This window comes from Columba livia, chromosome 2 (genome assembly GCF_036013475.1).
Source record: "Columba livia isolate bColLiv1 breed racing homer chromosome 2, bColLiv1.pat.W.v2, whole genome shotgun sequence".
Lineage (NCBI taxonomy): Eukaryota > Metazoa > Chordata > Aves > Columbiformes > Columbidae > Columba > Columba livia.
Window position 1 is genome coordinate 154,071,596 of NC_088603.1, and position 13,878 is coordinate 154,085,473.

Consider the following 13,878-nt stretch of genomic DNA (forward strand, 5'->3'; position numbering starts at 1 on the left):
TAGATAAAAGGAGATAAAACACATTGGAGATGACCCACCTAAAGTCAGAGTATACATTAACAAGGACACAGGTGATCAGAAAGTTTAGCTTTATTCAGGTTGGGGTTTGCAATATTTGTTAAGCCCACTGCTGGCACAGGATGGAACTATAACTGGGCCCAGGAGCCAATGCATACTCTGATACCGTCCACCAAAATCACAGAAGGGACCTGTAGCATGGTAGGGGATAGTGTCCCTTCCTTTCATTTCCCATGTGGGTTGTCCTGTAAAGAAGGGGGACCCAAGGGACCCAACACAGTGCCTCCCGCCGGGTGTGCCTGCAGGACAAACATCCTTCTGCGCTCCAAATGAAGCCACTCTTAAAAACACTAAACAAATCCAACATCTGTGCATATTTGCATACATGCCGGGTCATTAATCACAATCAGTACAGTCAGATCAAACGTTTCTTGCTGTATTAGCTACGTTGCAAGAGGCTGAATGCCATGAGCAACATGAGGGGTAAGGGGTGAGTGTTTTGCTGTGGAGCTAAAATCTCAGCCCGCTGGATCACAGTGCTGCAGCTTTCCCTTTAAGAGCCCTTTGGCTAACGGCGATACACTGAAATGCAGGAGGTGGGACAACACTGAGCACAAAAATGAAGAAGTGAAGGCAGGAAAAGTTTCTCCAGAGGAAAAATGCAGGGCTTGTCCTTCACCCTGACGTCAGATGTGTCTTTAATAAAATCCCCAAAGAGCCAAGAGAAAAAGGCAGAGTGCTTAGGCTAGGTTGCCGGTTCAGGATTGCTCTGCATTCCCCAAAGTGGTGTTTTTGTTCAAAACGGCTCTAAATCTGGGTTCAATCAATGCATTTAATCCCGGCTTCCAGGGATGAGGTGGCTTTTGCCCTGGATTCTAGCAACAAGCAGCATTTTGCAGGTGAGTTTGGAAACTGCAGGAGAGACTCATCTTCTGCAAACACGCTTGACTTTAATGCACAGTGGGCTTGGAGAGCTGAGTGTGGTACCTGTAGGAAGGCGGGCAGCATGAGATTTGGGGAGGTGAGAAAGGTGAGCTGTGGAGGAGAGAAAAGGAGAGGAGAAGAAATAAGGAGAGGTGCAGAAGTGACTCTGAGGTGAGTCTCTCTGCTCAGCATCCAGGTGGATCTCCAGAGAAAACTGTGGTGTGGGGTCTTTTTTTAAATAATTATCATAATTTTATAATTTCCTTTTTTTTTTTTTCTTTCTCTCTCCCCTCCTTTTTTTTTTTTTTTTTTTTTTTTTTTTTCCCCCTCCCATTTATTACTTTTCTTTGCATTGTGGAGCAAAAGAGGGAGGAAAAGCTCACCCATTCCCGCCCGGCTGGAGGGGAAGGGGCAGGTCCCGGACGGGCGGCTGTGCCCAGAGCGGGGCCGGTACCGGAGCCGTCCCGGGACCGATACCGAAGCCGTCCCGGAGCCGCTACCAGACCAGTCCTGGGGCCGGGACCGTGGCCGTTCCGGAGCCAGAACCGGGGCTGTAGTCGGGTGGTGCCACCAGCCGCTTCCCGCAGGTGTGCGGCTGCCGGAGGGGTTTTTCCCCCGTGCCTCACGACTTCTGCAGCTTCCCGATCCACGCAGGCAATGGCTGCTTTCCTTCCCTTCCTTTTTGGAAAAAAAACCTGTATGGGAAAGCGGCTTATTTCAGAAGGTGTTTGCATTTTGCTTTTCCTTTCCCGGTGCGTGTTTGCGGCTGGTGTAAAATCCCCGGGGGTGGGGGAGAGCCGGCTGGTGAGAGCTGTTTGTTGTGTTTAGGAAGGTGCGGGGAGCGCCTGTCCCCAGCGGGACCTGTCACGTCTCACATCCTCATCCCCATCCGCAGAGGCAACGCTGGACCTAGGGCTGGGGGAGCCCTGGGCACCCCAAAAGAGCGACCGGTTTGAACTACCGGGCTTGAGGCTGGGGCATTCCCTGAGCCAGACACCTGTGAAGCTGTGTCTGAGCATTGCTTCTGCTCAGAGTGGGGGTAACATCAACTGCTTTGCACAGGAGGGATTTTGCTTTGCAGGACTGCTGGTATCAGGGGTTGGCTTGTGTGTAGCGAGATAAAGAGGAGCTTCAAAGCAAGAAAGTAGCACGCATGGTGTGGTACACCAGACGCACCTGTGTGAAAGCAGATGGCAAAGAGATAAGTCCCGTGTGGATGTGGAGATGGACTGATAACAGTGCCTTTTCTAGAAAAAAAATATATATACAACACAAAACAAGTCACAGAACTAACAACAAACAAAATGCACTTCTTGGGGTCTCTGAAGTAAGTTGATTTTTACCTCAGGTGATTCTTGTTAAGCAAGAAACTTGCACAGAGAGAGCCTCCTCCCTAACCTATCCCCCCCGACAGTGTTACTAGAGGAGATCTGTGTAACCTTTGTAAATTTTACAGTGGTTGTCTTGGGTTCCCTTGATATCAAAGCTGTTTGTAAAAAAAAGCTGCTGTAGCATGAAAGTATGTGTGAGTGCATGCAGACACATGCGCCTGCTGTGGGGATGACTGCAATCCAAATATTGCTGGCAGCACGTTTGGTCTAAAGAGTATCTAAAAGGCTTGAAACAGGATCAAAAGTAGCCTAAAAAGAGTTCTGGGTCTTGATTGTTTCTGTTTGAGCTCTCCATTGAAAGGAGCAGATGAAGCTGTGTCTCTGGAGCATCCCAGAGGCACTGTCACCTCTTCAACACACCCATGGGGCTGGACATTGGAAGGTTGTCCCTAGAAACCATTCAGCAGGGATGATTTCTCCCCAGTAATGAGCTGGCTTTCTGTGGGTTTTCTCTACACCTGAACTGGGATGTGATGTGGGGTTGGTAGGTTGAGGAAGGGCAGATTTCCATCTGGTGTACACAAGGGAGTGAGGAAACGGGGATTGAAAGGGTGCATGGCATAGAGAGATGAGAGGGGCTGGGGAGAGCAGCCACCCTGCTTATGAGAGATATCTCAGCAAAGCCACACAGGTCATGACAGATGAGTGCCAATAAAGCTCTGACATTATGTCACCTTGTTGTCTTTTGTGTTACATCTTTGGTGGCATCATCACAACAGTAACAAAGATCTTTCCAACACTGCAGAAGCATCCATGGAGTGATAGCATTAGGCAAGTCACTGTGCACAGGCAAGCCCTGTGGTCTCCCTGGGGACGTGTTGCTCTTCACATATATGAAGAAATATGGACAGAAAAAAGATGTTCCACTGGGAAAAAAGGAGGGCTGACTATCTAAAATAACTGGAATACATATATTTGTTCCAGAGAGGAAGACAGAAGAGTTAATACAGGAAGGTCAGGCAGGTCTGGAAGAGCATTTGGGAAGGCAGCTCTCAGGTTCTCGGGGAGTGTCCCTTGTCCCCCATTACTGAGCTACAGGAAGTTACTGAGCTGTTAAACAGTTTTATCAACAAGTTTTTTTCATAAGGGTGTAACTACACAGGCAATGGGCTTGGGAACAGAAAACTAGCTGAGAATATTTGGAATTTCAGGCATAAGTTTTTGAACGTTTCTTAAAATATTTTTTTTTTTCATAGATATAAGGGCAGAGACCATGGGAGCCCAAGTCCTGTCAACCAGGCTGAGATTCCTTAGAGCCTGAGTCATTTCTGCAGCGAGGAGTTTAAGGCTGGATGTGTCAGCCCCTTTTGGAGCTGCACATCGAGGAATAGGAGCCAGGGTCTTCCATCTCTAGTCCTGACGACTCAGCAGATATGAGAGCCCTTCTTCAAATGGGACAAAATGTCCCAAACCAGAGTGATGATTAGAAAAGCAATTCTGAACTTTGTAGAAAATTGGTAAAGGAGATTAAATAGGGACAAGGACAGTGCTGGAGGTTTCTAAGACATTTGAAGTGGAGGAATGGGTAGTAAGTGCAGAAGAGGTGAATGCAATCCTGCACACCATTGGATTGATGGTGCTGTTAAGCAGCAGGTCAAATAGCAAAGAATGGTGTTGTTTTTCATCACAGCAACTAGCAGGCAGATATTGACACTTCTATTTGATTTCATAACAGTCACAGCACACAAACACCAGGCTTTTGGCTTTTGTGGGTCTTAGGGAAGAGAGACATGTTTGAAGGTGGTTTTATACATAAAACTCCCCAGGGAGGTATCCCGGCCCCAAGCCTGAGAGTGTTTAATAGGAGACTGGACAACGTCCTCAGACACATGGTGTGAACTATGGGGTTGTCATATGCAGGGACAGGAGTTGGACTCGATGGTCCTTGTGGGTCCCTTCCAACTCAGGACATTCTATGATTCTATATAGGCACCATCCCCTTTGTGAGCATTGATTTCACTAGATAGTCACTGATAATGACTCAAGTTCAGGGCTGCTTCAGGCTGTGTGGAAAGTGGTTTGAGAACTGCAATGTGTGGTTTTTCCTTCTCCTTCTTATAAGATTAATTGGCACTGAAGTGAGGCCAAGAATTTTGTTTGCAAAACGTTTGGATTTGGTGGCAGGAAAAAATGATTACATTTCTTTGGGCTCTTCCAGGCAAAACCACATTCTGACCAAGCTTGAACCAAAAAAAAAAAAAAAAGCTACAGATTGATTTATATATTTATCACTATTTATCTCTTTGCTTTGCTAGCAGCTCATGTGTAGTCTAATGCTAAAGGTTCCAGACACCTTTATTCTTGCCTGCAAAAATCCTGTACCTCTCTAGGAAGGTGAGCTGAGGTTTATCTGCTGAGTGCTTCATAATGGAAGGCTACAGACTTGCAACATGAGTAATGATGTGTAGATAATCTTAGGTATCATAGATTTAAAGTCAATGTGTCTCGTCCCTTTAATCTTCCCACCATTCCATGTTGCTTGACAGCATCTTGTTACCAGAGACAGGCTTGATACACTTCTCTTTAGAAGGGTTCCTGTCCTACACTTCCATAAATTGTAGATGTCAATTAAAATTATTCTGATTATAACAACTGAAGATTCATCTATGCAAATAAGGGTCTTGTGGCTTGAAGCTGGTAGACATAATCCCTGTGGGTATGACTGTATCATACGTGGGGCTTTCCCAAAGCTGTTTTTTTATTTGACAGTCCTGAGTCACAAATCCACTTGCAGAAGGTAATCATTGCCAAGGCAACATCCTGAAGGTAGCACTGAATGTGATCAGAGGTCTAGACCAAAGTCTGTCTTTGATGAAGGTGCCTCCTAAATATGCAAACTCAAACACAGAGATTTTGTTGAGAGCAGAAGGCTTTCATGCATTTTCTTCATAACTTCTCCTACCAGTGTCTGAATTTACTTTGACAGCCATCAGCTGCCCGTGTGCAACATTCTCTTCATCAGCATTAACCAAAACATAGCTGGGGACAAGAAATGGCTTCCTCACTCCCCTCGCAGTGGTGCCACTGCCTGTTTGTGTCCCCTTGGGCGAGTCCTGTCCCCATTTCATGCTGCAGCTGTCTTGCCTTCAATGCAAGTACTCCACTGGTGGGGCTTCTCCAGAGAAAGGCAAGAGTTAAAAATAATAGCTGTGGGTTTTAGCAAAAGCATGAGGTTTATATGATGATACTGAGTGTCAGTACTTCAAAAGACTCATGCGTGTTTGACTTCTTCATCCTTCCCCAGGTTCTATGCAAAGGCACTGGTCAAAAATTTCGGAAGTCCTCCAGACCCACATGGGACATTTGACTTCTTTCTTCAGAAGCTCTACGCTCCCACGTTGGGATGTTAAGAGCTGTTTAGCGTCTTGCCAGTGATCAGCTTACTGAGAACTTCTCTTTTTGGATGGCCTCTGTGTCCCAGAGGGGTTTTGAGCATTTCTGTCTGGACAGCCCTGGCTCTAATGCAGGAATGGAAATGAAGCCTTTTAAAAATAAAGAAATAGTATGATGTATGTGAACATTGGCAGCTGTGGCCTGACAAAATCTGAACGCCCACAGCTTCAGCTGAAGATACATTTGAGTATCAAACCTGACAGTGTCTCCTGTTGTGGACCAGAAAGCAGGGTAAGGCGTCCTCAGTCTTTCAGACTTGTCACTGAGAGCTGCAGGTAGGCACCCAGGGTTAAGATTCCTCCCCTGATTTTTCCTTTGCTTTCTTACAATATAGCTCAACCATCCTCATTGATAGGCTGCTTATTTTAAAAGCAGAATTTTCTCTTTCTATTAAACAGAAACTTTGACTGACAGCAGTCAGGTTGGCAGTGTTGGGCCCAAACAAAGTCTACCCATTTGTTTTCTTTCTCTGTGTTCCGATGTCCACCAAGAATTCAGACTCAGGCCTTCAGCCTCCCATTTCTGCAGGTTGGCAGGAACATCACAAGGCTTTATTTTTACAGATGTGTTCCTGGGTTGAGGGACTCTGACTCTGCTGCTTTAGTAGCTCTGTGCAGGTGTTCTCCAGTACTACTCTGTGTTTCCTAGCTGTAGGTGAGGATTACTGGTTCTCCTGCACCCTGGTGGTCTCCCAGCTCTGGGAGGTACTTCCACTGGTGCCTTTGTTATTTGTTACATCCCTACTGAAACCTTATGTGTTTCACTTTTGACTTCTGCTTATTCTGGAATCCTGGGTGAAGCTTTTGGAGTCCTCTTAATCCCTTTTGCCTTCTACTATACTGCTGCTGGGCTTTGATTTGTAATCCTTGCATCTGGGCTAGGTGTGGGAAAGTAGAAGAGAGAGAAGGTATTTTTGCCTCCATGGGTGCCAACAGCTGGCTCTGGTCTACAAGAAATTCTTCTTGTGGATGGGGAAGGACAGGAGAGCCTTTAGGCTGAAACAGCTGTAGAAGAAGATAACACTTAAGCTAAGCTTTGCAGCACAATTTAAATAATGAATTTATAATACTAGAGTTGTTAATGCATTCCAGGACTGTGTGGTCATCTCTGTGTTCCTCTTCTCTTTCTCAATAGCTCCCACATTGTTCTTCTGTTTTATTAGTCTGGGTCTGTCGTTCTACTTACCCTATAAAGCAAATGAAAGATGAACAAGTTGGAAGGCCAAGTTTAATGAACTCCAGGATGGCGTGCAATGAGCCCAAAGGGAAACCTGAGAGGTATTTGTAGAAATAGTTGTGGGCTCATACATCATCTGTGGAGGACTGTGAGTCACCTGGATCTTGATGTTGCTGGACATGTGTGCAGTTAGGTCTTCGCTGTCATGGAGGAATTCCAGCCCTGCAAAAGGACCTTCTTATAAGAGCTTGCCTTGCATATTCAGAAGGAGTTATATGAAAAGATGCCTTGTGCTTGATGAGGGGTCAGCATAGCAAGGTCTCTTTATCCAGAATTTCATTGACACTCATATGGTCAGACCTCTCAATACCTGAAGTGCTTTGGCTGCTCTTATACCTTTGTCTTAGAGCTGAAACAAACAACTTCTACTTAGCTTAAGGAGAACCTGTCCTTTCCCTTCCTAGCATACTGAAATAATCTCTAGTGAAAGGCTTCCAGGTGGATATGAAGCACTGGTTTTATTATTACACCCCTAGCTTGCAGCTGTCTAGTTTGACTAAGTTAGTAGCTACATTAGGTTTAGAAACATGGAACTACTATGTGTAGCATCTGTATGTAATGGAAAGAAGACCATAAAGTCAGTAGTAGTAAGCAACTTTGTATTTCTGTACAATACCTGACACTAAACTTGCTACATGCCACCAGGAACAGTGCAACCCATATGGACCTAACAACTTGGACCAAAATTACTCTGGATAACCCAGGGAATTTTTTTTAAGGTAGCTGGTTTTTAGCTACATGTGTACAGTAGCACTTTCCTGTTTCTAGAATTTACGAATGCAACTCAAACTTTAATTTCTGAGTGGTTTAAAAGTTTTGAATATTTCCATGCTCTACCAGCCTTGCAGATTGCCATCTTGCTTTCATTTTTGGTGTTTTCTTACTGAAGCTTTTCAAATAACAAGAGACAGCAAGATGAGTGGAGATTGTTTCTCTCACTGGAGTTTCCTCATCTCCATTTACACACACACACTTAGACTGTGAAAGGAAAACCATAGAGAAAAAAAGGGAGTATCTCTTTGCTGAAACACAGTTTGGTGGCTTTTGGAGACAACACTAATCATCTGAAGCAGTGACTCTGGTGAACATGTTTTACTCCATGAAGGGTCCAGCCTTCTTGTCCTGGCCAGATAACTCCCGTACCAGAGCTCTGCAGAGAGCCTGGTATCCTCCCCAGAAATTGCCATAACTATCTTAAAGTATCTCCTGACTGTGCTTTTAATACTTGTGTCACTGTCACTTCCATGCCTGATAAATGGTGTCCTCAGAATTCTCACATTTATGCTGCAAGAATTAACTCTGCATCTCTATTTTTTGGACTTGTGGATCATCCCTTCTGGTTTTTGAATTCCACTAATGTATTCCTGGATGTGGATGACGTCCAAGCAGGCTATAGCTAACATTTTTGATCACTGGCTTATATCTGCTGTGACACAGAGAACTTTCTGTGTCTGGACTGATAAGAAGGCAGAGACATGGAAACCCATATGGGGGGAATTAAACGCTGCTCTGAATGGCTGGCACATGTACTTGGCTGCCCGCAGGCTACCAATTCCCTAGTTTTCGAGTAACATCTGGGTCATTTTAGCTGTTTAGCAAGGAAAGGACCAAACCACAAAAACTGTAGCCAGTGCTGAGGATCTGCAAGTGGATTACACTATAAAACTCTCTGGTTACATTTTTACAAGAAAAAAAGGGTGGAAAATTAATTAGGAAAATATCCAGGTTCCATTTGGTCATTTAGCAGGTGATTTATTTATAAGCACTGCCGGCAGTATTTCCTGCTGGATCTTGGTCTTGGAGGACTAGGCCATACCCACAGCATCTGTGTGTGGGCTGATATACATTGATGTAAGAGAATGAGGGCAAGTTCACTTGGCTTCTTCCTGTGACATTTTCTTCCACATTTGACCCTAGGTATTGCAGTTACTGTAGTTAAATACGTGATGGCATCCCTGCTCTTTAGCACTGCAGTTCATTTATGGAAATCATTCACGATTAATTTTCACTGTTTTACTAGATTGCCAAGTGTACATTTTTAAAATTGCATTTAATCAAACATTTCTATGAGACACAGCTCTCCATGAGCCTTTCTCAGGGGTCAGAGAAGCTGCAAGCTGACTTCCATGTGGGAGTGGATTTCTGGAGGTCCCTTGACTTGTTTTTCCGTATTTTGCATCAAAACCTGTGCTTAGCTTCCTCGGTGCACTGGGGATCCCCAAAGGGCTGGTGTGATCATGCTTGTGCAGGCTGGTGAATTCCTCACCCGACAAAGCAGCCAGGGTGTGGGTGAGCTCCTGAGTTTGTGGTGGAACAATGCATTAAGTGCTTGGTTTCAGGCTCAGATGCAATCCTTCTGCTTCTTTTAGATGACGTGCTTAATTCTGTGTGATTTGCATATAAATATATATGTATATATACTACACATATACATAACACTCCCGGTCCTCAATTTTTATGGTTTGTGTCTGTTTTTCCATATATATCATGTAGGCAGTCTTTTTGCACTCAGGGAGATGTTTGTGCCATAGTTTTGGTTGTCTCCTCCCTACACCAGCTATATTAAAATGCTTTTCAGAGTATCATCTGGGAGGCTGAATATTCGATGAGAGAAATAAATAGACATTATGGCAGCAAAGTTGAGATCTCTCTAAAAAAACTCTGCATCCTCCATGATTGTAGTACTTTATAGAGGAACAATTAAAGGATTGCATTTGTCTCTTTCACATGTGACTATATGACCATAAAGGTGTTGATCCTGGTTTTACTGTTCATCCTGCAACACACAGGGGAAGCTTCCTTAGAAAACTCTCTTCACAGCAGGAGCTGCGCAGATATAAATATTTGGCTTAGCACCCCCCTCCTCATACGCTTCCCAAATGTGATTTTTTTCTGGCATAAATGGTGTCTGTGGAGCAGCTTTGGCCCAGAGGGATGCTCAGAAGACGCAGGGCGCTGTGCAGGGCTGCCGGGGACACCACAGCCTTGTCATTTGTGCACCAACACTGCCCTCGCGTGTTAGGGATTTCGGAGCCCAAACCTGTGTAGGCTCCGGGCGCAGCTCCCGCTCCTGCTTGGCTTGATGTGGGCTACAGGCAGCCAACGCCAGTGATGTGGAGACATGCAAAAATGTCAGCACCCACATAATTAGAAATTCATCTTTATCCTCCTGGAGAAAAAGCACATAGCTGGTGTCCTCCTCTGTGGATGAAAGCAGCAGTGTTAACTCTTGAAGGGCTGAGATGCTGCCACTTCACAGTTTGGGGTTGTTGAGGGTGGGGAAGTGGCAGCATTTGCATGGCATGTTTCTTGGGAGGCATGTGGGTGCTGGTGGGCATGAAGTCTAAGCAACTTTCTATTTGTTACCTGCCAAAGCACCTCAATGCCAGGGGGCAGGACTCCCAGCATCAGTGGGTTCTGGTGGAACTGCAGCAACACCCTGGTCTGAACAAGGTTTTTATTTTATTTTATTTTATTTTATTTTATTTTATTTTATTTTATTTTATTTTATTTTATTTTATTTTATTTTATTTTATTTTATTTTAGTATTTTATATTTTATCTTATTTTGGTTTATTTTATGCCATTCATGCTGTCAGCAGGTTTCTGGATCAGAAAGGGGAATTTTGTCAACTGGTTGGCTTAGACCTGGGCCCCAGCAGGTATCATAGCTGCATGAAAGCAGGAATGAATCATGTTTGAAGGACCCATTTCATCACTTTGCATAGATACATCAAGTTATAAGCTGCTGACCACCACTGATCTGTTGGATTTGAAGGTGTTGGAGAAGTGAAAGAGTTTTGCCCTTTTGCAGAGATGAAGTGCATATGATGGCTGAAAGATAAAACACTAAGAAATTGACTTTGGTGAATTGAAAGCATCTGCAAGTCTGATCGGTGGAATTATTTCTGTTTTGCATCCAGTAAGAACTAAACAACTTAGTTTATTAACTGTGTGTAGGAGGGATCGTGATATGGTTACAGTGTAGGAGCAAGAAACCTAACTGCTATTTTTGGCTCTGCCACAGACATCCTGGTTGTCTTTGGGACAGTCACTTCATCTCTCGGGCCCCAGATTGATACTGGTTATTCAATAATTTCCTCCTTGTGAACGGTGCTGCTTTCCACCATGAACAGTCCCTCCTAGAAGCAGCTGTGACATGGTCTGCTCTCCCTTGCAAGAACTGTGTGTACATTTCCATCCAGAGAGCTGATACGTCTGAGATATCAGCCCCCAACTTTATTGCTTGTATCAATTATTTTAGATTCATTTTCTGGCATGTGTTTTACCAAAGCCCTCTCTTTCAGTTCTGTTTCCACTGACTCCAGGGGCAGGAGGATTCGTTCTCCAGCACGTTACATAATTTTCCTATACTAATAACTTCACTCCTTTTTTTCTTCATGATTTTGTACCAGGAGGTGTTCTAGTTTCCCCACTAGTTTCCACTGTATTTAACTCAAAAGCCACACTTTTGTTCCCAAAGCCTTGTAAAAGCCAAGAACAAATCTACTGACCTCTTTCTTTTTTTCTTCCTTTCACATTTGCACTGCGTGAGCTTTTGCTGGGAGTGGAAGAGAAGGTACAGATGCTTTTTGGAGCTTTCTGTTGCGTATTAAAACAGGATCTGAGCTTCAAGCATGTCTGGAATAGTGTTTGCTGGCTGGCTTGAGAGTTCACTCCAGCCTCTTCTGAGCCCCTTCCTTCCACTGCCTGAGTTTGTTCTTTCTGCTCTTTCTGGGCCAGCTCTTCATGAACAGCCTGTTTGCCCTGTCCAGGGACTCATCACTATCCCCTCCTCCTTCTTCATAGTACATGGGACAAGATGTGGTCTGTAGCCCTCACTCCGCTGCTTGCAGCGGTTCTCATTAAAAAAAGAAAATATTCTTTAGAAAAGTTGTTTGGATCAGCCCATCTCTGAAGCCTCTTGTGGGAGACTTACATGGGTGGTCTTTTTTCCAGGCTCCCCTTGGCTGTATCTCCCTGAGATCCTGCTGGCTCCTCAGCCTTGATGCTCTGCTCAGATATTGCTCTGGACAGTCAAAACAAGGGTGAGATAACCCCATGTCATTATCTTGTCATCATCGAGGACACCTGGCTTCCTGGAGCTACAGCCTGGGGCTGGCCATGGCAGTTAAATGTAGATTAGTGACCTTGGTGTCCATGCACCCACAGCTTCACAGTATCACAGTATGTTTGGGATTGGAAGGGACCTCAAAAGATCATCTAGTCCAATCCCCCTACTGGAGCAGGAACGCCTAGGTGAGGTCGCACAGGAACATGTCCAGGCGGGTTTTGAATGTCTCCAGAGAAGGAGACTCCACAACCTCCCTGGGCAGCCTGTTCCAGTGTCTGTCACCCTTACTGAGAAGAAGTTTTTCTCAAATTTAAGTGGAACCTCTTGTGTTCCAGCTTGATCCCATTACCCCTTGTCCTATCATTGTTTGCCACCGAGAAGAGCCTGGCTCCATCCTCATGGCACTCACCCTTTATATATTTATAAACATTAATAAGGTCCCCCCTTAGTCTCCTCTTCTCCAAACTAAAGAGACCCAGCTCCCTCAGCCTTTCTTCATAAGGGAGGTGCTCCACTCCCTTCAGGTAACCTTCTCTTGATATGGAGCTCCAGAGTAGGAGGTGGCCAAATGCCTGCTGCAAAACTAGGCTAGACAAGACAAAGAAATTTTTTACCATGATGGTGGTGAAACACTGGCTCAGGTTGCCCACAGAGGTGGTAGATGCCCCCTCCCTGGAGACATCCCAGGCCAGGCTGGACGGGGCTCTGAGCAACCTGATCTGGGTGAAGATGCCCCTTCTCATTGCAGGGGAGGTTGGACTAGATGACCTTTAAAGGTCTCTTTCAATGCAAACTGTTCTATGATTCTGTTATTCTACGAAAGCTATGTTGCAATGCAATGATTGTGTGAGGGCTTAACATGAGGGCTTAAACAGCTTTATCCAAGTCTCTCTAGCTAAATATTCTGGGCCAAGCTCCACTGATTTTCAGAAAGGGAAAGAATTATGTTCCCAGGGATGAGCTAGCAGCCAGAAGAAGAATCCTTCCTATGCCAGGTCCCTAGCATTTTGAATGTGGTACTCCATGGAAATCCAGACCAACACAAGATTTGGAGAAATTGGCTGTGGCAAGGTAAGGGAACTTGATGACTGTGAGAGAATTTCAAGGTGAGTATTTTGAATTTGAATTCAAGGTTTCTTTAAAGAACGCCAACAAGTAGCCAAACTATTAAAAACAAAAAGCTTACATTTGGACCTGAAGAAAATAAAGCATCTGTGGATAGGAACTTCTGCATGAACCCTGACTGGGTGCTGAAGAGGTACTGTTTTGGAGCAAAACAGTTCTTTAATTCCCTTCTCACTAATGTCAAATAAATCTATATTACATATTTGAATGTTAGTCTTTCCAAATGATCTTAATGTTACAAATGTACCTGCTGCATCCTAGGAGTTGCCCTGGCTTTTCAGCCTCTGCCTGTGGAAAGTCCTAGTCCTTTTTTGTATTTTTCAATCTCATTTTTTCATGGTTATCTTGTTTTCTTTTAATGCTATTAAAGCTTCAGTGATGTACACTCCCTACAGTTTTCACCCATTTTTTGCCAAACCACTACCTATATTGATTATCTGATGCTATTAAGATCTATTACATGAAATGACAGATCAACATGTACTCTAACTGGGCAATCACCTGAAAAAAACTCAGAGTATGTATCTAAACCACTCTTAGAGATGAAAAATAAGATGAAAACATAGAAGAGTGAATGTAAAATCCAGGCATCCTCTAAAAAAGCAGGTAGTATCTGTTCCCTTCTGGTTTGGGGAGTAAATAATTGTGGTGTCTGTGAATGTGCGGTGTGAGACCCTGGTCCCCAAGGGTCAGCCCCATACTCCCCTTAACCACAGTG

The 13,878-nt window shown here is 44.5% G+C and overlaps 1 protein-coding gene across 2 annotated transcripts in view; it reads left to right on the forward strand.

Annotated features, from left to right (window-relative positions):
• Positions 1–624: 624 nt before the first annotated feature.
• The window catches only part of CCN4 (cellular communication network factor 4), a 36,412-nt gene continuing 23,158 nt past the window's right edge, over positions 625–13,878 (forward strand). The window contains exon 1 of one of the 2 annotated variants that reach the window (XM_005510804.4): positions 625–917. In XM_005510804.4, coding sequence (XP_005510861.2) covers positions 870–917 — 48 coding nt within the window. In that variant the 5' untranslated portion in view covers positions 625–869. Of the gene's footprint in view, positions 918–12,895; positions 13,107–13,878 lie in introns of those variants that run through there. The other variant, XM_005510805.4, reaches the window with a different exon arrangement.